Raw genomic sequence first — 23,562 nt, forward strand, 5'->3', positions numbered from 1 at the left:
TCCCAAGTGGGCTGGTGAGAGAACATAAGGGACTCAAGAAGTCCCGTGAGACCTGCTGGTTTTTCAGAAAAAGAAGGATGGTTAGACTTCCAATTGTAAAGATCTGCTGAGGAAAAAGGCCAATACTGCAAAGGGACCAAGCCATTTGGCTCAGCTGGGGGCCCTATGGCTCGGAGGGGCAAAGCTACGGTGGAGTCAGGACCGGAGCCGTCTCTCGGACTGCGAGGTTGGCGGCTCCTAGTCCCCGCAGCCGGTCCCTCAGGGCTAGGATCACCGGGCGCTCGGCCTGGTGCCGATCTGTTTCCCTGAGGGGCCAGAGGGGGCAGCGGAGCCGCCGGGTAAGGTGGGGGTTCAGAGAGAGAAAATAGGTCATCTGGTGTCGGGAGGACGGGGGGTTGGGGAGGGGCGGAAGGCTTCCTTGTAGGTGGCCTTTGAGTATTTTCTGATCCCGAAACAACAGCGACTTTGCTGGAGGGTGGCACCCAGGGAGGGGGATTCTGGGCGAGGTCTTGCCATACCACGACATAGGCAACCTGGTCCGGGTGTCCTCCGGTCTCCTGAAAAACAATCTTTTTAACTGCAAAAATGACAGAAAGGTCAAAGGTTCCCTCTGGCGGCCAACCTACGCCGAATGTGGGCCACTCAGACGAACAGAAAGTCTGCCATTTTCCTTTTTTGATCTCCATGGACAGATTGTGAGCCCTGGCTTTGACATCTTTCCAATGATCTAGAGTAAGGGAGAGAGGCGTAAGGGCACCTTGCCCCATCTCGAAAATTTCCAATAGGGGAACGACGACGCAAAGACCTATCACAACTAAGACAAAAAGAAACCAGAAACGGCGACGAGACCGAGTGCCGTAGAAATAGAAGAAAGAGTCCGATGGCAGAGCGCGCCTCCCGAGACGCGGTGAGACCAAAACACAATAATCCTCTGCCAAGGGGTCCACCAGGCGTCCCTGGTCCTCCCCTGATCCTGGGACGTCTCCCAGGATTGCCGGGTGGCGAGCCCCCGAACACGTCTGTTCGCTACCCGCACTTCGCTCCCAGAGCGACTAACCCGGAACAAACTGAAACCAAAATGCGCGCACTCAGAAAGACAGTCAGAGTCACAGGATTAGACACAGAAACGAGACACAGAAACGAGACACAGAACGACTGCTGGCCAGCTTACCTCCCGTTGGTGGGTCGGTGGTCCCTGGGTGGGGGTCTCCGATCCCGGACGAGCCCCCAAATGAAAGACTCCCAAAGTGGGTAGTCAGTCAGTTCAGGGAGACCCTCCCAAGGAACAGCGAGACCACGAAGACGGATGCAAACAGCAAGAGGTTTATTTGAACACACGGGTACCCGGGCGACACAGTCTTTTGGAAGACTGGCGCGCCGAGTGAAGCTCCTGGGTCCTTTTTATAGCAAAAAGCGCGGGTACAGAAGCGAGAAGCGAGTTTAATTGGTCAGTTCAAATAAGCGCGGGTACAGAAGCGAGAAGCGAGTTTAATTGGTCAGTTCAAATAAGGCCTGGGGTGAGCTTCGGTTATGTGGGAGTCCTTGAAACAGCTGAGGGGCACCCTGGAAACTGGTGGGAGTCCTTGAAACAGCTGAGGGGCACCCTGGAAACTGTTGGGAGTCCTTGAAACAGCTGAGGGGCACCCTGGAAACTGTTGGGAGTCCTTGAAACAGCTGAGGGGCACTCTTGAAACTTTAACTGACTTGTCTATTTCTGGGAACTATCCGCCCTTTGCCTCGGGCCGGGGCCCAGGTGCATAACCACAGATATCCTGTTCGTTATCTGGTCTCAACCTCAGGCTGTACTTTTCCTATGCTAGGGACTTTTAACCAGGGTAATGTTTTGTGCCTTGCAAAATGGCGTTACTACGGCTAGCTTAAAAAGTTCTTTCTTCAGTATCTACCTAGGGCTGTGCACTGGGTGCCAGTGCAGCATGGGTGTGTGCGATGCTAACTAATACGTGCAAATAAAAATATTCATAAAGTCTCACCGCATGGGAAAAGTTTGAAATGTGACTACTGCTTCAAATGTATTCCTGTGGGAGCTTAAGTTTTGAATTATGCAAGATCATCAGGAACAAACACATTTCATTAAATGTACCACCCTGGATGGTGGTGGGGATCTGAACCATCTTCTGGAGCCAGGCAGTCCTCAAGCTGAATCCGGTCTTTGAGACTCCACAATGGCGCAGCCTTGGGCCACTTTCTCCCTGCTCTGAGTCTCAGTTCCCTTCTGAGGGTCCCTGGAGGGCTGCGAGGGCTGTAAGATGCATGTCCAGAATTCAGTCCAGTGGCTGGCACATGCACTGATCATTAAGTGTTGGCTCTTGTTCTGCTGGTAGTGGGAACAGCACATGTGTCCTGTGGAGTAAACTAGTAGATCCTCCTGATCCCAAATGAGAAAGCATCTTGCTTCCTGTGAAGTGCTCTTGCTATGGGCTGGGCAGCCTGGGGGTATCTGAAGGCAGCTTCTCTGGTCCTCACCATATGTCTCTGCTCTGGCCTGGGGTGCGCCCCCGCCAGCTGGTCCCTGCAGCCTCCTCACACGTGGGCCCATAGGATTTCTGTCGTGGAAGCTCAGGCTGCTGCTCTGCTCTCTTCCCAGCTCCTCCTGCTGGTGCATGCAGCCTGGTGTGATGGGTAGAGCATGGACTTCAGCATTCAAATCCTCCCTCAGCCATTTACTAGCCGAGGGTCCTTAGGCATGCTACTTCACCTTTCTGAACCTGTTTCCTCTCCTGTAAAATGGGAACGTAATACCTTCACTTTCATGTATTCTAAAAGTAAAATTAAATGAAATAATATAGGTAAAGTGCTTGGCCCACATTAGCTGTTCTGCAAATTTCTATTTGTCTGCCTTTGTGGTATTTGAGATCTGTTACTCATAAGTAATGGCCCTCAGACCTATTATCGTGTGTTCATTGCTGATGTCTCTCCTTGGAGCAAAGCTACTCCAGAAATTAACATGGGAAATGAAGAGTAACTATGTGTTTTAGGAAAAAAAATTAAAGAAGGGCCGAACATTGTGGGAATCATGGAGACCTTTAACAACTAATTGCTAATTTTAAAAAGGCCGTGCAGACATTTATGGATGTTTAGATTTTCTAAATGTCAGTGGGGTCCGGAAATGTGCCCGGCGCCTTTAGAGAAAAGACTAGCTACCCAGCCAAAGCCTCCAAGACCACTTCTGGAAGGCACACAGAGGTTTCCATAGATGGGAAACAGGCCAACATGAGACCAGTTCTCCCAGGAGATAAGAGAAGGTACTTCAGAAACCGCTGTCTGGTAGGACTAGGTGTAACCTGTGAAAGACCCTCTGGCCAAGTCCAGAGGGAAGTCTGCCCACACAGACAACAGACGCTGCAGGCAGGAAGCTTCCTGGAGGCTAAGCAGGAAGGGTGAGGGGGATTGTATTTTTGGAACAGTCAAGAAAAGAAAAAACTGAAGAGTCACTTTCTAGTCCTTTATTCATGAAGTTGCCAGCCCCCCACCCGGTGTTCACTCCTCCCAAGGATGTCCGTGGGAAGGAGGGTGTTGGGAAGGCCTAGGGTGGGGAAGCCGTGGGATCCTGCGTGACTGCCTCCCTTCCTCAGGGGAGAGCACGCAGCACCCTAACCCCCAGAGCAACACTGGATCCTCCAACTGAGGGAGCTGCTCAGGAACAATGAGCTCGGGGTGGTTCCAGTGAACACCCCCCCTGGTGTGAAATGGGAACGCCAGCCAGCCCAGGAGGAAAGTGGAGGGCAGGCCCATTGTGTGCAGGGCGCTGTGAGTGTGTTTGTGGGGTGATGGTGTACAGGCGTGTGTACGGGGGTGCTTCTACGTGCAGGAAGTTGAGTGTGCTGAGGGGGTGTATGGGTGTGGAGGGGAGGTGGGTGTACATGGAGATGTGGAGGGGGATGTGTGGGTGTGTGAAGGCTGGGGCTGTGGGGGAGGGGTGTATATGGGGGAAGTGTGTGTATGTGTGGGGGGCTGGGGCTGTGGGGGAGGGGTGTATGGGGACGTGTGTATGTGTGGGGGGCTGGGGCTGTGGGGGAGTGGTGTATGTGGGGGAAGCGTGTGTATGTGTGGGGGCTGGGGCTGTGGGGGAGGGGTGTATGGGGCCGTGTGTGTATGTGTGGGGGGCTGGGGCTGTGGGGGAGGGGTGTATGTGGGGGAAGCGTGTGTATGTGTGGGGGCTGGGGCTGTGGGGGAGGGGTGTATGGGGCCGTGTGTGTATGTGTGGGGGGCTGGGGCTGTGGGGGAGGGGTGTATGTGGGGGAAGCGTGTGTATGTGTGGGGGCTGGGGCTGTGGGGGAGGGGTGTATGGGGACGTGTGTGTATGTGTGGGGGGCTGGGGCTGTGGGGGAGGGGTGTATGGGGAAGTGTGTGTATGTGTGGGGGGCTGGGGCTGTGGGGGAGGGGTGTATGGGGAAGTGTGTGTATGTGTGGGGGGGCTGGGGCTGTGGGGAGGGGTGTATATGGGGGAAGTGTGTGTATGTGTGGGGGGCTGGGGCTGTGGGGGAGGGGTGTATGGGGAAGTGTGTGTATGTGTGGGGGGCTGGGGCTGTGGGGGAGGGGTGTATGTGGGGGAAGTGTGTGTATGTGTGGGGGGCTGGGGCTGTGGGGGAGGGGTGTATGGGGAAGTGTGTGTATGTGTGGGGGGCTGGGGCTGTGGGGGAGGGGTGTATGTGGGGGAAGTGTGTGTATGTGTGGGGGGCTGGGGCTGTGGGGAGGGGTGTATATGGGGGAAGTGTGTGTATGTGTGGGGGGCTGGGGCTGTGGGGGAGGGGTGTATGGGGAAGTGTGTGTATGTGTGGGGGGCTGGGGCTGTGGGGGAGGGGTGTATGTGGGGGAAGTGTGTGTATGTGTGGGGGGCTGGGGCTGTGGGGGAGGGGTGTATGTGGGGGAAGTGTGTGTATGTGTGGGGGGCTGGGGCTGTGGGGGAGGGGTGTATGTGGGGGAAGTGTGTGTATGTGGGGGGGGCTGGGGCTGTGGGGGAGGGGTGTATGGGGAAGTGTGTGAGCAGGAAGTGGGGGGCAGTGGTAGGTGGTTGGGGGGGCGCGTGTGGGGGAACAGGGGAAAGTGTGTGTGTGTGTGTGTGTGTGTGTGTGTGTGTGTGTGTGTGTGTGTGTGTGTGTGTGTGTGTGTGTGTGTGTGTGTGTGTGTGTGTGTGTGTGTGTTGGTGGGGGGTGAGGAGCGAGTGGGTGGAGGGTCAGGGGTGGGAGTTTCACAACCTGGCCAGTTGGATTTATTTAACCTAAAAAGGAAGAGACAACAAACAAGAGGGAAAAATCACAAAACACATGGGTGTTATTAATTCAACTGAGAGAAAAATAGCCCCGAACAGATGAGCAGAACAAAACCTAATGAGATTTAATGTGGAACATTTTTTAGTGCATTGTGTAGGAAAGAACAGAAATAAGCATGGAGAAATGATAGAAAACACGAGGCTGCCGTGTTGAACATCAGGCAAGGCCGGGGAAGGAGGGCGGGCGGGGGCTGGGCGGGGCTGGCAGGAGAGCTGCTGGTCTGTGGGGTGCTGAAGCAGCCTCTCTGAAGGCCTGAGCAGTGGATGCAAAAGTACTTGTCCTGCCTCAGGCTCTTTAAACAGCTGTTTGGTGGGCAAGTCACAGCCCCCCCTTGGCCCAGGCCTGTTGGAGGCCTCCATGTGGCTCCCCTGCTCACTAGCCCCCTCAGGCGTGTCCAGTCATTTCCCCTGCTCAGGAATGAGGCCAGGTGGCAGGCCTGCTTTGGGGCCAAGGGTCTAGGACACATACTTTGTCCTGCTCCCCCGCGAGAGTCACTTCTCAGGGATGGCTGGAAGACGGTGTGTCTTGGACCCGGCTACAGCAGGGGGGATGGTCTCCTTGGGAGTCAGCATCCGTGGTGGACAGGAAGGCTGGTTACTATTCTAGTGGCTTCGGGCACCCTGGGAACACTGTTGGGGAGCGAGGGATAGCCCCACAGAAACAGGGTGCCAGTCCCTTTCCCGCTAGGGGATGTGGTCTGAAGAAACCATTGATCCTCCCTGCGAGAGGCTTTGGGCTCCCCAGGGATCTTCAGAGGAGATAAGGAGGAACTTCCCGCCCTTCTTGCCACGCTTGGTGGAGCTGAAGCTGCTGGCTGGGATCAGACACCTCCTGTGGCTTGAAATGGGAACCACCAGGCACATCTAGGCATGTGCTACCCACCAGGAGGTGCAAAACCAACAGAAGCAGCCTCCTTCTCTCAGGAACAAAAGGAATTTTCAGAATTCAGAGGTCAGATCGGCTACAGTCAGTGACCATGTGGGGCTCAGTCATTTAAAGGGGAAGCAGCAAATAGAAGTCAGCATGAGACAGGACTGACCCACAAACCAGGACCTCAGCAGTCACCTAAGGGGCTGGCTGGTGCTCTGATATGTTCCAGGGCCCCTTCCTGTTCCCTTCCTGGCCTGGGCTGGAGTTAGGAGAGGTCTGAGCAGAGGAACTCCTTACCCTGGCCCTGCCCGATGACAAGAGCTCTGCTTTTGTCTGTTGTGTACGTCGGGCTTCTCCAGAAGCTTTGATGCAGGGAGATTTGGTGGCTGAAGTGTTTGAAAACCATGGCACTAGACCAGAGGTTAACATACATTTTCCGTGAAGGGCAGGAAATTATAAATATTTCAGGCTTTCGGATGTAAGGTTGAAGGTATACAACTCAGCTGTTAGTAGCACAAAAGTTCGCGTTGACAATGGAAAAAGGGGCATAGCCACGTTCCAATAAAACCTCTTGACAAAAACTGATTGGGAATTCAGGATTTAGCCCACAGGCTGCAGTTTGCCAGTCCCTGGACTAGACAGTTCCTTAGACCTCTCCCAGGCCCACTGGTGCCCTCAGGCATCGAGAGTCGAACCCCAACGATGGGGGACCCCTAGTCTGCCTTGATGTGGACAGCCATCGATTGCGGGATCCGGCTGCTCTTTCTCTCCCATGCGACTCTTCTTCCTAGATCTCCCTGAATTCTGCCTTTCTATGCTCCCCTCTGCGGTCCCAGGTCTGCCTCCTGGAACCACCCAGAACAAACCCATCAGTGCGCAGATGCAGAAGCAGCCATCACATGACCCCAGAGGCTCAGCTTCATTCTTAGCTCCAGTCCCTTCACTTTTCCTCATAAAATAAGGCTTCAAGCCCTTTAGGGGGCCAAGCTGCCTGGCAGAGCATAGTGCCCTCAGGGTGGTCTCCCTGGGAAGAAGAGGGAGGGAGTCTCCCCTCTGGATCTTAGGGTCCTCATCAATGCAGGCTGACATTGTGAACTCGTGGTCAAAACACCAGGGACTTTTCCCCATAAATTTTGTCAAGCCAGGCCTCATCTGTCTCGCTGCTAACTAGCTCAATTCTTTGAAATTAAAGTAAAGCTTTATGTTTTATCCCATAAGATTCTTTCTCCTTAGTGGCAGCCCCTCCTTATAGCCTTGGGTCTGATTTTGAATTTTCAGCCTTTGAACTCTCTTCGCAGCCATTCCTCTCAGCTTCATGCCATTCACAAATACGTAAGCTGTTTCCTGCTTTCACCCAGGTCCGTGACAGCAGAGTTGAGTGGTGCACACTTAGGGCCGCCTTCTTTCAGGGTTAGGCTGGCCCACTGGCACCTGCACTGGGCACACTCTGAGCCAGTTGTCTCTGAGGACTCTCCAGCCACGTGTCCCCGTCTTGTCTAGCGGGACGATATGACAGGCTTGTCAAAAGGCTTCCTCCAGTCAAGCAACACCATGTTATGGCTTCCTGTTGGTTTAGGAGCCCCATTAACAAAGGAAATGAAGTTGGTTTGGCATGACTTGCATTTAATGAACTCATGTTGGCGCAGCTAACCTTTTAAATTTTTTCTTCAAAGAGCTCATCAGCCTATTGAATAAATCTGTGAACAATAAATTCTGCTTCATACCTGGTGGGGGAGGGGGGTGCTAATTAAGCTCGCATCTCTTTGAATAATAAAATTAAACAGCTCAGAGCTGCATCCTGTTCTCTCAGGTAGGTCTTCCATCACTCCTGTCCACTAGAGAAACAGCTTTGATGATTTTGATGATGAGCCGAGCCAGGTGCTGCTCGGGGTGCCTGAGCGCGGGCAGTGGGGGAGAACACCCCTGACCAGCAGTGTTCCACCCAGCCTTGTTGGGTAGTGCACATCGGGCCTGCCCCTCACAGCCAGCTCATCCTTCACACAGCCTCCTCAAGCATTTCCCCAGGTCCCCCTCTAGTGCCAAGGTGGCAGTGTGGGAAGGGGTTTCCAGCCTCAGCCTCAGAACTAGTGTTATGGAAACCCAGCCTTGAGAGCAGGGCAGAGTAACTCCCTCCTTCCACCCACCTGAGCTCATTTTTTTTCCTTCTCGTGTGTAAACTCTTCCAAGCACACCCCCTTGCCCCTTGACTCCTTTATTATAATCCATCTAATTGCTAGTGACTGGCACTGATCTTACTTGTCTCTGGTTTCTGGACCCAGGCCCCAAGTTCTTAAAAGCATGGGCACCATTGCCTGTCTCCAGGCTTCTCCCATCTCCTTTGTCCATTTGAGTTTCTCAAAGTTACTCATCTCTTTAGATGAAAATTGATCTTTATCGTATGATCACTATGTCTCAAGTTATAATATACTCATTATTTTTAATTCTCATAAGAATATTGCAAAGTAGGTATTTATTATATCTGTTTTGGAGATGAGGACAGTAAGGTTCAGAGATGTCTCCACACAAGTGAGCAGTAGAACCAAGACTTGAACCTGGTCTGTCTGGCTTCAAAGTGTGAATTTCTTCCATTGCCGCATGATGCGCCCCAGATTGTAAACCCCGATTCTGTATTTTTCTGTTGAGGCAGGAGATTATGTTTTCCTAGTTTCCAAAGATGAAACTTAGAATGCATTTGCACATAGAAATCACTTTATAATGAATGGAGGCTTAGTTTAGTTGGAATAGAACATATATTATTATAGGGGGCATTATGGATTAACAAGGCCTTATGGACCCCATTGGGAATGCAATCACTTCTGACTTGCAAACAACCTGATTTACAAAGGACTTGGAGATACCAAATCATGAGTGAGATCAGGACAGCCCGTTCCAGGCGTGCTGGTTGGTGTTGCCAGAGTTTTCGGGAAGAATTGTTGAGTAGCCGAATTTAGGATGATGAGGAAATAGGTCCTTCAGATTGGAATGCTCTGAATTAGACTCAAGGAGTTGTGCTGATAGCCCAGGGGCTTGGCACCTTGGCCATGCTTCCAGAGAACTTTCCAGATGCACCCTGCCTGGCCCTGTTGTTCTCGTATGGATTGCTTCCGAGGTTTGGGGCTTGCTAACCTCCTCCCCATTTGACCCTACTCACCCACAAGGTCCCAGATGACAGTCGTGCTCCGTTTTGAGCAGGCAGGAAATGCATAGCTCTCAAGAATCATGACTTGCAGGAGAACTTGCTGCTGCCCTCCTGTTCCCTGGCAGGATTCTCTCTGTGCTCTAGCAGAAGGAAGAGAAAGACTAGTCAAAGGAAAGCCCCACCTGCTGTGGCCTTCTCATGTTTCTTGATCCTTCTACGGTCCTCTCTCTGCGCCAGCTCCAGACCTCTGTGCAGAGATCTCTTATTATACCCTTGACAGTCTTCCAGCTAGCCACAGCCTGGCCACACCAAGGGGTGGGAAGGAGGTCTGGAACATGTGGCCTTGAAAAACAGAGTGGCCGAGACCTTGGCCTGCCCCAGATATGCCCCATCTCTGTGGGTCCCATCCTAGGGATATAGACCTTCCTGACAGAGTCTCCTATATTTCTAAACCCACTGAGGGGTCCAGAAGTTAGGACTGGAATTCTGCATATTTAAATTATGGGATGAGTCAGACAGTTGACTCACGTGCAGCTAGGGTGGTGCTGGGGTAGCTGGAGGAGGGGAGAGGTCCCGGCCTGTTTCTAGTTAGCATTTCATAGCCCTGTGAAAACTGGCAGAGCTAGGCCTCTGATGTCTTGTGGGAATAAAGAATGTGCTCTGATGAACATGATCCTTCCAGAAGTCTGCCTCAGGGAAGATGAGAAACAGACTGACATGCAGCTGTTGAATAGACTACCCTCCCTCCCCCAGACCCCTCAAAGATGGAGGCAGGTGGCCATGGGTGGGCAGGCAGCCTCCAGAGGCTGTGGTAGCTGCAACAGGCAGGCATTTCTCTGACCTTACAACAGGACATGACATGGTGGGAAGGCCAGAGCTGACAGCCTCTGAGGAGGAGGGCAATGTGTTTCCATAGCTTGAATGAGGTATAGCCAGGTATGGGGCCTTTGCTAGAGTTTCTGAGAAATGGTGAGAGGTTGCTATTTCTTTCCCCACCTGAGCCCGGGCTCCTGAAGAAAGCTGGCAACTCTGCTCCAGGGAGGAGAGGGATGGAGCAGAGCAAAGAGAGCCAAGCCCCTGATTCTGTCTGCTAGGGGCTGTGCGCCGTCACTGTCCCCAGATCAGAGCTGTCCACAGACATGGTCCAGAAGCAAGGTCTCTTCTTTTCCTTCTTCCTGCCCCTTGGACTCTACTATCCCTGTCCTCCTATTTTTAAGAGAAGAGCCTGATGGTCCAAATTCTAGAAGGCTCCACTGTCACCAGAGTGAGCTGACCAGGGCCACCCACTGCAGGGGGTCCCATCCTTGAGTTCTCGGGAAGCCCACACCTGGGCTGACTGTGACATAACACCAGTCCTCGTTTAAGGCGCAGGAGCAGCGGGTCCTACCCACTGCCTTGCTGTGCTCTCCCTGGCTCCAGGGCTCAAAGCCTCCCTGCCTTTGGGACAGCTAGCTGCTTTGTCCCTGTGGGAAGCCTTGCTCTCTGGGGCTGTATTTAACTGCTGTTTCCTTTTCACATGTGTCAGAGCTTGATTGAGTTTGGGACCCATTCAGAGTTGGCATGAGGAAAAGCAAGTCCATTGGGAGATCTTGAGTCAACTTGCAACACAGAATAGGCAAAGAGGAACTCAAGAGACTTGGATGTAATTGAGGCCAATTGATTATTTTTTAAAATGTACATTTTTAATAAAGGCAACTTCTGATATGCAATCTGATGTTTTTAAAGTTAATGGTAACAGTTAAAGGATCCCCAGAGAGTTTTGCCCCCTGTACACTTCATTGGGTGAAACTTCCTGAGGACTTTTGTGGCATTGGTGTACCACGCAACATGCCACGTGAAGACTCAATAAGCCAGTCAACATTTTCACAATCTTTCATGACCATTAAATGTCCCACAAAACAGGATTTTGCTGGCCAAGTCAGCAACAGTGTTCTAATAAATGTGAATTTAGTAAAGTATTGACAATCAGCGGAATCAAGAACTAGCACTCTTAAAAGAAACACTTATGCTCTGGCCCTTTGTTTCCCCAGGGGTGTTTCTCACGCCTCTGCTCTCCCGCAACAGCCTGGCCTGTGATCTCCACACGTGCACCTCCAGGCGACACAGTCCCCTTCCACGGGCCGGCCTGCGTCCCCCGCCCCACACAAGCAGCCACAGCCACTCACTCACCAGGGCAGCTCTCAACAGGCCAACTCCCCTCCTTACACGTGGGCCTTGCCCTTCCCCCTCCAGTGTGTTCACTGCGCTGCCCCCTCATGATCTTCACCCTTCTGGGATTTTCCTTAGGGTACGCCCAGGCCCCTCCCTAGGACACACAAGCCCTCCAGGAGCGGCCACACCTCGGCCTGGCTGTTTGCGTGCCCGCCACACTGCTTCCTGCTGTGCAGTGGCGAGTGCCACCCCCTCCTGTGAGCCCCTGCACCTGCTGTGCCTCTCCTCCCCACCTGCCCCTCCCCACGTTTATCTCCTGTCTACTGTCAATTCCTCTCAGTTCAGAGGCCACTTTCCCTGGGAATCGTCTTCCAGCCCCTCTCCCCCACAACACTGGGTTTGGTGCCTCTCCCATATGCTTCCTGGCACCCTGTCCCGGCTTAGCATGTAGCAGGCAATATTTATTTTAAATGTTGGTAAGATATACATGACATAAAATTTACCATTTAACCATTTTTAAGTGTATAGTTCAGTGGCATCAAGTACATTCACATTGTTGTGCAAATATCCCCTTCATCCATTTCCAGAACTTTTTTTTTCATCTTCCCAAACTGCAACACTGTAGCTATTAAACAGTAACTCGTCATTCCCTTCTCTCCCAGCCCCCGGCAACCACCATTCTACTTTCTGTTTCTATGAATTCCACTACTTTAGATACCTCATGCACTGGAATCATATAGTATTTGTCGCATATTGTCCTCAAAGCTCATCCATGTTGTAGCATGTGTCAGAATTCTCTTCCTTTTTAACAATATTCCATTGTATAGACCGCATTTTGCTTACCCATTCATCTGTCAACAGATACTTGGGTTGTTTCTACCTTTTGACTATCACAAATAATGGTGCTGTGAATATGAGAGTACAAATATCTGTTCAGGTCTCCGCTTTCAATTGTTTTGGGTATGTATATAGAGGTGGAATTGCTGGGTCATATGGTAATTTTATTTTCATTTTCGAGGAGCCACCATTCTGTTCTCCACAGCGGCTGCACCATCTCACATTCCCAGCAGCAGTGCACAAGGGTTCCGGTTTCTCCACACCCTTGCCGACACTCTTTGTTTTTTGTATTTTGATAATAGCCACTCTGATGGGTATAAACTGATGCTTCATGGTGGTTTTGGTAGAACTCGGTCCAGGGCTTTTCAGGACTCAGCATTCTTCTTTTGCCCCTGTGAAGCAAGCATCTTCCACTCTGCAGCTAAGGGGACGGCTGCTTGGACCTGCACTTGGTCCTTCAGCGGCTGAGCTGGGAACGGTGGCCGATCCTTGGCACCTCTTTCTCAGTATTGTCATTTGCTTTAAACCATGCTGGCATATAACGTAGACCTGGCCCCGCCATCCCATAGTCTATGAGACAAGATGCCACTGAGAGCCGCTGTCACACGAGAGGGATGGCTCCTCCAAGTACACTTGTGAGTGACAACAGCCCAAGGTTTTAAGGAACTCAGACTTTGTTCATTTCTTCATACAAAAAGTACCCTAAATTTGTTTGACTCTTTGGAAAGAAATACAAATTTGAAAATGTGGCAGCTGCCCTTGTATTTATGGACCCAAAGTATATGCTGGCCCTTTAGAAATGCACCTGTTTGGTCAAAGTTGGCACAGGAAGCAAGCAGAGACGTGTGCGTGCCAATTTGTTTGGGGGACTGCACAACCGCATTGGCCAGTCAGTCACTCGGGTCTGGGGGTTTGTATCAGTGCCTGAGTCCTTCCCAGGCTGGGCACCAGCTCAGCCTGAACATGACATTTGGTCCTGAGAGAACACAGGGTCACGGGGAGTGAGCAGTGAGCCTAACACTCTTCCCTCTTGGCCCAGTAGCAGCTTCTCACCCTGTGCTGTGCTTGGCTTCTCCCTAGAATCCTCTGAGGTCTTTCAAAGTCAAGATCACTGACATAATGAGGCACAGATTCAGGACTAGAACCCAGGCTCTAGGCTCCCAGTCCAGCCCTTCCATCCTCTGTTGGCCTTGCCTGCCTAGGGCCACCCAGACATCCTCCTGGGGAGCCACGTGAATCTGCCAGCACCACACCCATTTCTGGGTGTTGGACATGGGTCAGAGCTGAAGGATGGATTCCTGAGTGGGGTGGGGGGTAGGGCAGACATCCACTGTGGTCTCTCTCACAGCAGGAGCATTTTACAATTCTGTGCTTCCAGACTAAAGTGACTGTCCTGAGATTGGGACCCTTGCAGCATTACTGAGCCACACCAGCCTTCCTTCCGGAGGACAGGCACAGCCACCAGGCCTGCTGACTGACTGGCACGGTCTGACTTCCCATGTCTGGGCCTCTTTTTGGAACCGTAGCCTTCTAGCTCTTTAATGATCCATGTGGAATCTCCCTATCCAGCCACCTTATAGTCTCTGTCCCAAAAGAAACTGAGGCTCAGAGAGGTTTAGAAACTTGCTCAAGATCACTCAGCTATCTAGGGGCAGAACCAGTTTTTTACTCCCTATACTGTGTTTATTTCATCTTATTGCCCCAGATTTCAGCAGAACCCCCGGCAGCTAGCCCCTTTCCAGGATTCCCCCACCTGGGAGGAAGCAGGTGGAAGGTCCCAGCCACCTACAGAGGTTGGAGAGCTCATGTGTTTGAATGTGGTTAGGGACAGATGGAGGAATTCTCCCCAAGCCTCGTTCCTCCATCCTGCAAAATGTGTGCTGTCTTTTCAAAGCTGCCATCAGACTTGACTTCAGTATGGACTGAGCAAGACACATGCAGGTTTGAATCCCTGTTCTGCCCCACACCAGCCACTTATGTAGGCCAGTAACCTCCATGAGCAGGAGACGATGCACATCACAGCCTCGGCACAGTGTCTGGCCCATTTGGTAAATGGAAGTTTAAAATTCTGGCACTGGAACTTGGGTTTTTCCAGTAGAGCCTGTAAATCCAAGAAAGTGTCAACACCCCGCAAGGAGAGGAGGTGGTAGGTGGTGGGGCTGGGCAGAGAAATTCACCCCTTACCTTTGCAGGCCCAGGGCCTGGACCAGAAAGGAGGGCAATGGGGATGGAAGAAAGGACAAGAAATGGGAGAGATGTTAAATTTCGGATATATTTAATTATGAAAAATGTTGTATTTTAAAAACTTTGTTGCTTTATTTCAAAAGTATCATGTGTTCGTTATAGAAAAATTAGAAAATACAGTGAGAGCCTGGCCAGTTGGCCCTGTTGGTTGGAGTACGGTGTTGATAACACCAAGGTCAAGTGTTCGGATCCCCATACCTGCCAGCTGCCAAAAAAAAAAAAGAAAATACAATAAGGAAAATAACAAAAGATCAGCACAATCCTGTCACCCAGAGAGCACCACAGTCTTCCAGAGGTTTTTTTTCTGAATGTTCCATTAGTCCACATAACTTTTATGAATTAGGGATCATATCCTTCTCCAAACTACTAGTTATTTTTTGAACCTAGCAAGACGTTACAGCTGTCTTTCCATGTCAATAAGGCTATATTCTCTTAGAATTACTAAGAGGCTGCATATGTATTTATTTATTTATTATTCATTCATTCATTCAGGCACGCAGGCATCTGGCTAGTGCAGAGATCTGAACCCTAGGAAACTGCATATTACTTCACCATGTGGTTGGACCACTCTATCGAATTCTGCATTGAAAGGCAGGAGAATAGGCGGGGAGTGGGAAGAGGGACGTACAGAGGGACACTAATCAAAGTCTGGGGCTGGCCGCTGGCCTGGATGCACCGTTCTCTGCACACAGCTGCTGCTAGGTCTTGATGACCTCAACTAGACAGACACCTTGGCCCCCTTTGCTTCCTGGGACAGGCCTCCCTGACTGACAAGGGAGCCCCCACCCCCGTGCCAGCAATTTTCAAACGTGTCCTGTGCAGTCATCATCGTAGAGGACAGGTGACGCTGGAGCCAGGCTGGACCAGGCGTGTGTGTCTGGGGCGAGGGGAAAGGACAGTGAGCAGGGCAGACCCCCTCCCTAGCTCCACCTTCGGGGGCAGCCTGGAGCCCAGCAGCACTGGGCAGAGTCCAGTGCGAGGAGCAGATCTAGTCCATGGCTCTCATTCTTCCCCTCTGTAGGGCTTTGAGGCCCACCTAGCTCAGGGCCATACCCTCTCTGGGAGCACCACAAGTGACAAACCAAATCCCATTAGTGTTAAGTGAACAACCCCAAGGAGCGAGGTCAGTGACGTCAGTGGTTTCCACTGGCCTGAATGAGGCAGGAAACAAAAGGGATCTCATGGGAAGGAGCCGTCAGAACCGCAAGGCCTTGGAGAGCCGACAGTGCTGATTGTTTAGTGTGGGCCAAATTCAAAACAGGCGTGGGAGTGGCAGGCCACCTGGTGAGGTCCACCTCCACAGGAGCCACGATGCCCACAGGCCACACTGCGGGTGTCTGGGACACCCTAAGGGACAGCCTGGCTCCTTTGGGTGCATCTTCAACTCTCGCATTTGTCAGATGAGAGGTTGAACGACAGGGTCCGCTTCAGAAGTTCTGTGATTCTTGAGAGCTGCTTAGGTGTAATAAGGATATTAAATGTCTTTAGTAGTAGGTCCTCCAGTGTGACTCCAGCTGGGCTCCCAGAGTCATGACGCAGGAGGGACACAGCCCAAACTGAAGGTGACACTATCTTCTTTGTGACAGAATGGCCTCTGTCCTGCTGAAGAGAACCCTGGGGGCCCAGAGCACCATGCTGAGCACAGGGATGCCAGAGGCCGACAAGCCTAGGATCTGACCATGGGTCCCCCTTTTCCAGTGGGGTAACCCTGTGCCCCAGGGCTGAAGGTCCTGACCTCCCTCTGCCCAGCTCTCCTCCAGTTCCCATAGAGGAGAGAGCATGGACAACCTTGAGAGGCAGGTTCCTCTCCCACCTGAGAAGGGCTGCTCCTGGAGCTGTGAAGCCCTCACTCCACCTTTCTCCCCTTTGTTTCTAGAGTCCCTCCTTCTGGCCGACAGAAGGACCATGTCCCATTTGCCAACACAGCCTCTGGCCCCGGGTTGGCCCTTCCCATGCCGGGAGGCTGGGGTGATGGTGATGGGTGTGTGCTCTTGTTGCAGGGAACAGCAGCCGTCTCCAGGCCGAGCTCTGTCAGAAGCATTGGCAGGATGTGCCCCTCAGTAAGTGCCACAACACCACCCAGGAACCCCGGAAGGAGACCAGCAGCATGTGGGGCCTGATGGTGGTCGCCCAGCTACTGGCTGGGATCGGGACAGTGCCCATTCAGCCATTTGGGATCTCCTACGTGGATGACTTTTCAGAGCCCAACAACTCACCTCTGTACATCTGTGAGTCATGGGCCTGAAGAGGGCTGGGGGGGGGGGGGCGCGTACGCCTGACTTGACACTCGCTGAGTCCCTGGGGACTGAATTGAGGTCTGAGCCTCTTTGCCCACACACAGCAAATGAGTGCATAGGTCTGGGGGTCAGATGAACCTGGTTTGAACACCAGCTCTGTTACCTCCCAGGTGTGTAATCCTGGGCAAGTGGCTGAATCCAGGGTCTCAGGTTCCTCACCTGCAGGATGGAGGTAATATTATCTGTGTGCTGCGTGACTGTGCGATTACATGAGATGATGTATGTAACCACATAGCCACATGCCAGGCACAGGTAAATCCTAAACCAACAGTATCTGCTGCTGCTGCCCAGTCCTCCAGACACAGGACAGGGCACACATGTCTTCTCTGAGCTGTCCACTGAGGGGAAGATTGGCCTCAAAGCAGCACATGCAAAGCAGATAGCAGATGACCATCTGAATGCCCAGATCATTCCCTCAGAACCTCATGGAGCATCCTCAGGGCACATACTCCAGACCAGACAGACCACCCACAGGCTCTGTGGCCTCATAAGCTCCTGCTGGGGCCACCAGCATCGTATGCATAGGGAGCTTCACCCATCCACGCACCCGTGGGCTGGCATTTTTTAAACGCTATGGATGCTGTCTCCTTCCTGGCAAGCAGGTCTTGCTGGCAGCTGGCTGGAGGAGAAATAGCCTGGGTTCTGCATGTCTTGGGATCTTGAGCAGTTCTGCCCTTGTCTGTGGGAGACGCCATAGGCATGGGTTTGTCAGGGCCAGGGAACAGATGGGACGACATCTCAGGAATCCCCCTTAGCTTGGGAGCCCAGGCCTGCCAAGCCCCCTCAACCCCCTCAGCCTCCTTTCCCTTGCTTCTATTTCCAGCCATCTTATTTGCCATCTCTGTATTTGGACCGGCTTTCGGGTACCTGCTGGGCTCTGTCATGCTGCAGATCTTTGTGGACTATGGCAGGGTCAACATAGGTGAGTGTATGCAGAGGACACCCACTTCATCCCCAGTTCCAGAAAGCAGGCCCCATGTCCATCAGGCCAGGGGATGAAGCTTCAACTCCAAATGCTCATTGCCACCTCACTGACTCATTCCTGCACTTCATCTCTGCCTCAGTTTCCTCATCTGTAAAATGGGGCTAATGATAGTAAAATAGAGTTGTAAAGATTAGAAAAAGCCTAATATATATTAAGAAGATAACAGGTGTGAGCTTGTACTCTTCAAAAATAGTACAGACTAAATCACTGTGTATCTTAGAATAAGAAAATGTGGTCCGTAGACACAGGCACAAGCACTGAGTTAACCATTCAGGGAGCCAGCCCCAGGATGAATACAGCAGGGGCTTGTGGCGTCTGTGAGCATGTCCTACACCACCCAGCCTCCCACAAGACAGGGAAGGTCAGCACTGTTGCAGAGGAACAGGCAAAGTTCAAAAGCAGGAAAGAGCAGTCCTGCACAGGGTGATCAGGGAAGGGTGTGATTTCTGCAGGTAGTGATGAGAGGGAAGGCCTTCCCAGGTGGAGGAAACCACCTGGACACAGCTAAGAGAATGGGAAGTGTGGGGAGTGAGTGGGTAGTATGTGAAGTTCCCACTCACCAGAAGATGTGGCTGGAAGACAGGACTGAGCCAGACCCTCAGGAAGAACACGGCCCCCAGTGCCTGGCGCACAGATCAGGGCCTGCCTGTCTCACAAAGAATCAGGCAGGCACTAAACCCAACCACGCTGCCAGAGCCCAAACTCTGTCCCCAGGGGCTGTCAGACCACAGTGTCATCTGTGTGGCATCATCTGCCTGTATGTCAAATGAAAGTGGAAAGCCAGGGGGAATCTTCTGCCTCAGGATCAAGCCATCTTTGCCTTTTGCTGGTACTTCCTGAGTTGCCCAAAGAGAACAGCAACTGAGCTCCTGGTCCACCTGGGACAGTGCCAGGGACACCTGTCATTCTTTGGCTGCAAACTATTCTGCCACCTTCTCCCTCCTTCCGTATAGTTTCTTTGCACAGAGAAACACAGTGGCAGGCTTTTAGATGCGTGTGGGAGAATTGCCAGGAGAAAGCTTCTCCTTGGGAGGCCAGGCAGCCCACACTGTCCATGGTTGTTTCCTCAGGCTCCTAAGGTTCATTGGGCCTCCTTTGGGAGGCAGTAGAGGTCAATGGTTGAAAGTGCAGGTTTGGGCACCAGGAAGACATAGGTTTGAAATTCACCATTGAAATGGCCCTTGCTGGCCTTCACCTTGGACAAGGGACTTGACTCCTCAGATCCCCAGTTCTCTGATTGGTTAGGGGTAGGTGGATGTAATTCCTGCCTCGTAGACTTCCTAGGAGAACCTGGTGGGGAAATAGATGTAAAGCATGTGGTCTAGGTTGGGCCCATGGTAAGCCCTTGGGGAGTCTGCTCCCTTCATCATTATTCCTGCCAAGGGCTGGGAATAAAATAAGGCGACGTGAAGGTACTGCTCCCTTTCAGCCTGGGGATTTTCTGATGCTCTGCTTCATGTGCAGTGGCCTCGGTTCTCTGGGAAGACCGGAATGGCCTGGAGAGGAATGTCATCTTGACTAAGGTTCTAGCTCATGGCTTGCCTCTTCTCCATCGTGGGAACAAAGTCTGTTTCCAGTAAGGTGAGATCATGCATTCATTCAACTAACATCTGTATCTTTTGTTTTCTCTTCAGCCACAGTTAACTTGAGCCCGGGTGATCCCCGATGGATTGGAGCCTGGTGGCTAGGCCTGCTCATTTCTTCAGCCTTCTTGGTTCTCACCTCTTTCCCCTTTTTTTTCTTTCCTCGAACAATGTCCAGAGGGGTGGAGGTAAGATTCTGAAAGCCTATGACTCTACTTATAGGAATTTAAGAAAGGGAAGTGGGGGTAGAAAATAAACAGAGCTGAGAAGTTGCAGCAGGTTAAGCAAATTCCGGGTGAAATCTAAACAAGTTTCATGATGTAGGGCTTCTTGGAGGCTTTGAGAGGTGAGGATGCTGATGAATTTCCAAAAGATGGTGTCTCCTCAGTGTTCCCTTACCACGTTAGCATCTCAAGGATCAGCATGGTCAGGGAACGTATTTTGGGAAATGCTGAGTTCATCTAAATTGGGCTAAAGGGTTAAAAGCCAGTCAAAGCTGAGTATGTGACCAGTGCAGTTGATTTTTGCATTAAATAGGGCCTGTCGATGTCTGAACCTGAAGGACTGAGTGAGAAGTAGATTCCTAGCACTGAAGAGAGGGAGGGAGGTCTGAGAGTCGAGCAGGGTGACCTTCCGTGCATCTTCCAGTCATGTCTGGTGGGAAAAGGAGTCAGGAAAAGACAAGAATGGAAAACAGGGAAGACAAGTCTGGGTGGGGTCCTTGATGGGTCTAAAACTTGTTCTAATCCCAGGGAGTTCTGAGGCTCTGCAGTGACTGAGTGGCCACTTGGGTGGCAACATGGCAGCTAGGCTGAGGTTGGGGACAGGAAAGAGTGAAGGTTGGGATCTGACGAGGCCAGTGCAGAGGCCTGGTGAGCAACGGGGAATGCAGCTGCCCAGGGCCATGGCTGCTGGAGAGCTGGGACAGGGCAAGGACGGACGTTCCCGGAGGGGTGTGGGAAAGGACTCAGCAGGGAGCTGGATTGGAGCAGAAGAAGGAGATAAGTTTGTACCAAGGTTTTGAGCCAGAAATAGAGCTTGGTGTCTGGCAATGAGGTGGATGAAATCTCAGCCCAGCTGTGGGAAGAGGAGCAGGGGAAGAAGGACCTCAGCTCATCTTGGGAAGCATGTCAGAGGTTGGCAGCACATCATGGTGGTTTGGGGGTCAGGCAGACTTGGTTTGACTGCAGTTCTGCTACTTATAAACTAGCTGAGTGAGCTTAGGCCAGTTGCTTTGTTCCTACACTTCCTCCTCAAAATACTCGAGATAATTAGAGAGCTGCTGGGAAGGAGGCTGGAGGAAGGAGACAGTGCTGGCACGGTGCCCAGCATGGAGCAAGTGCTGCATGAATGGGAACACCTGTTCCCATTGATGAGTTCCCTGGAAGATCCTGACATGTCAGAGTGCAGGGGCCTTGCATGTGTGTGGTGGTTCAGAGCTGGGGCCCCAGGCCGGAGCTGACAGTCGAGAAGAGGTAGGCAAGTTCACTGAGACAGTATGCCCAGAAAGTGTAGGCAAAGGGCTAGGACAGAACCTAGAGCAGGACTCACCTGTGGGCCCAGAAGGAAGCAGGGACCCCAGAGAGGAGACAGAAAGGGAGAGCTGGCAACAGGGCATTCTTGACCAGAGTGTCCCAGAATCGAGCAGTCCTGGAATCTGAGGGTGGGGAGAAGTGTAGCTATGACAGATAGAGAAGGGGCAGGATCCAGGAAGACACCTTTGGCATTGGACATGGGAAAGTTAGATATGAAGTAATACGCCCATAGGTATGGTGGGCGGCATTGGCACGGATGCATTCTGGTCATCCGCCAAGGCACCAGCTCACTGAAATGCGGATTGTGTTTGCTTCAAGAGCACATTCTCTGGATGCCCTCCCGTACACTCACACCTGGGGGACTCATAGCCTCCCAGCCCTGAGCACTGAGACCCAAGGGCCCTGGGAAGGGTGGCTGCAGCAAGCCGGTGCCATTAACACTCACCCCCTTTGCTGCCTTCAGCAGTCTCCTGCCGTGGTGGACGAAGCAAGGAAGATGGAAGAGGCTAAGCCGAGAGGCTCCCTGGTGCATTTCATTAAACGTAACCGACCCGCAGCCCTGGGTGGGCTGGTTTAGGATGAGGGGTGGTCGGGGGGCCCCAGCCCATGTGTGTGTGTGGTAAGGGACAAGAAGAGCAGGTGTTCTGCAACCAGCCCATCTCCTAGGTATGCCTGAAGCTCAGGAGGAGTTCTGCCAGGGATCCTGGTGCCTGCTTCTTTGCAGGTACCAGGAAACCCCAGTTCAGGCAGAGTCAGCCCCCACCCCATGGTCTGGCCCCATGTTCTTCTGCTTCCTCCCTTCATGTGGAGGTGGTGCTCACACAAGAGACTGTTGCCAGCGTTGGTCCTATTTCTATCTGCCTGCCACCTGGTTTCTTTTAGGCGCATCTCATTTTATTTAGTCCCTGGGCATGTTGAGTGGGAGTCCAAGTAGATGCATGCTCCTAAACTGGCCACTAAACATCTTGGTGCTTCAGGTTCTGCCCCAAGAAGAGAGGAGCTGCCTGGAAGGAGGTGGCAGGGCAGTGGCCGGTCTCGAGGTTCTCTGTGATGGCTGCCCAAGGGCCTGGCCCCTGATGGAGGTCTGTTTGCAGGGTTTCCCCGCATCTTCCTGAGGCTCCTGATGAACCCGCTCTTCATGCTGGTGGTCCTGGCCCAGTGCACCTTCTCCTCTGTCATTGCCGGCCTCTCCACGTTCCTCAACAAGTTCTTGGAGAAGCAGTATGGCGCCTCAGCATCCTATGCCAACTTCCTCATCGGTGAGACCAGCGGGCACTGCAGGAGCAGGGCGGCTCTGCTCGAGGGAGGGGCTGGGCGTCTGGCCACGCATCCAGGGACAGGCGAAGGCCAGACAGGATGCAGACAGGAGCCAGAGGAGGACTTGCCGAGGAGAAAGAATTTTAAGGACATTTTTCCTGGTTGGCAATCTAGAATGTTCTTGGCAGATTTCTGGGACTCCTATCATTCCAGTCAGTACTGGGTGGAGACGGGGGGCTGCCTTCCTTTCCATCAAGGGGCTGAGAGTCTGACAGCCTCCCAAATGCCCTGACATCAGCAGGGTCAACAGGAAAGAGGGAGGATCGAATTGGGGATTAGACAAAATGCCTCCTGGGTCTTTTTCCTTCTCCAGGGACTTGAATCCGTTTGCTTTGGTGAGAGTATGTGGCCCAGGGATTCTCAACCCTGGCTGCACTTTAGGCTCCTCTGGAGAGCTTTACAAAATACAGATGCTCAGCCCTACCCTAGACGGATGGAACCAGAACCTCTGGAGGTGGGGCCCAGCGTCAGTGTTTTTTACAGCCGAGGCTGAGAACCACTGATGTGGTTCCACCAAGTACCCACAGGAATTATTGGGCCCAACCCCCAGCTGAGCTTGACCATAAGGATTTGGCAAGGTGGTCAGGGCATGAGATTTGAGGGTGACTCCCTGTACCCCTGACCTCCTCCTGGGTGGCCCTTGGCTGTGACATCACCCCTCTGGCCTTGAGCGTCTGACGAGTAGTAACTCAGGGTCACCACCTTTGCCTTGCTAATCCCATTGGTCACAGTGAGGATGCATCGAGGACCCAGATAATGAAAAGTGCTTAATAAATGCACATTCAACCCACATCCCTTGGGCAGCAAGGGCCCCACTTTATTCTTTGCACAGGCAGGGCAATTCCTCTATGTCAAGATAATGCTCTAGATGTGCCGGCAAACAGTAAGTGGTCAATTAATGCCAGCTGTTACTATTCTAGTTTAACATATCAAAAGTTCCGTCGTGAGGCTGCGCCCCCTTCTCGGTGGTCCGACTAGGTGTCTGCAGTCCACACCCAGTCAGGCCTGCGCACCCACGGCAGCCTCTTCCCTCCGTCTGCAGGTGCTGTAAACCTCCCCGCTGCGGCCCTGGGGATGCTGTTTGGAGGGATCCTCATGAAGCGTTTTGTTTTCTCTCTGCAAACCATCCCGCGCGTGGCTGCCACCATCATTACCATCTCCACCATCCTCTGTACCCCTCTCTTCTTCATGGGATGCTCCACCCCAGTCGTGGCTGAGGTCTACCCGCCCAGGTAAGGGGAATAAAGGGTGCAGAGATACCCTTTGCTAAGGCCAGAGCCTGGATCTGGCTGCTGTACATCTCCCTTCCTGCC

At 52.4% G+C, this 23,562-nt stretch overlaps 1 protein-coding gene across 2 annotated transcripts in view; it reads left to right on the top strand.

Annotated features, from left to right (window-relative positions):
* SLCO2A1 (solute carrier organic anion transporter family member 2A1) overlaps positions 1 to 23,562 on the top strand; it is an 87,493-nt gene that overhangs the window by 50,601 nt on the left and 13,330 nt on the right. The window contains exons 4-9 of one of the 2 annotated variants that reach the window (XM_063114613.1): positions 16,533 to 16,760; positions 17,653 to 17,751; positions 19,449 to 19,585; positions 21,396 to 21,474; positions 22,027 to 22,191; positions 23,292 to 23,481. In XM_063114613.1, the coding sequence (XP_062970683.1) occupies positions 16,533 to 16,760; positions 17,653 to 17,751; positions 19,449 to 19,585; positions 21,396 to 21,474; positions 22,027 to 22,191; positions 23,292 to 23,481 (898 nt within the window). The remainder of the gene's footprint in view (positions 1 to 16,532; positions 16,761 to 17,652; positions 17,752 to 19,448; positions 19,586 to 21,395; positions 21,475 to 22,026; positions 22,192 to 23,291; positions 23,482 to 23,562) is intronic. The other variant, XM_063114614.1, reaches the window with a different exon arrangement.

Source organism: Cynocephalus volans, chromosome 11 (genome assembly GCF_027409185.1).
Source record: "Cynocephalus volans isolate mCynVol1 chromosome 11, mCynVol1.pri, whole genome shotgun sequence".
NCBI classification, from domain to species: Eukaryota; Metazoa; Chordata; class Mammalia; order Dermoptera; family Cynocephalidae; genus Cynocephalus; species Cynocephalus volans.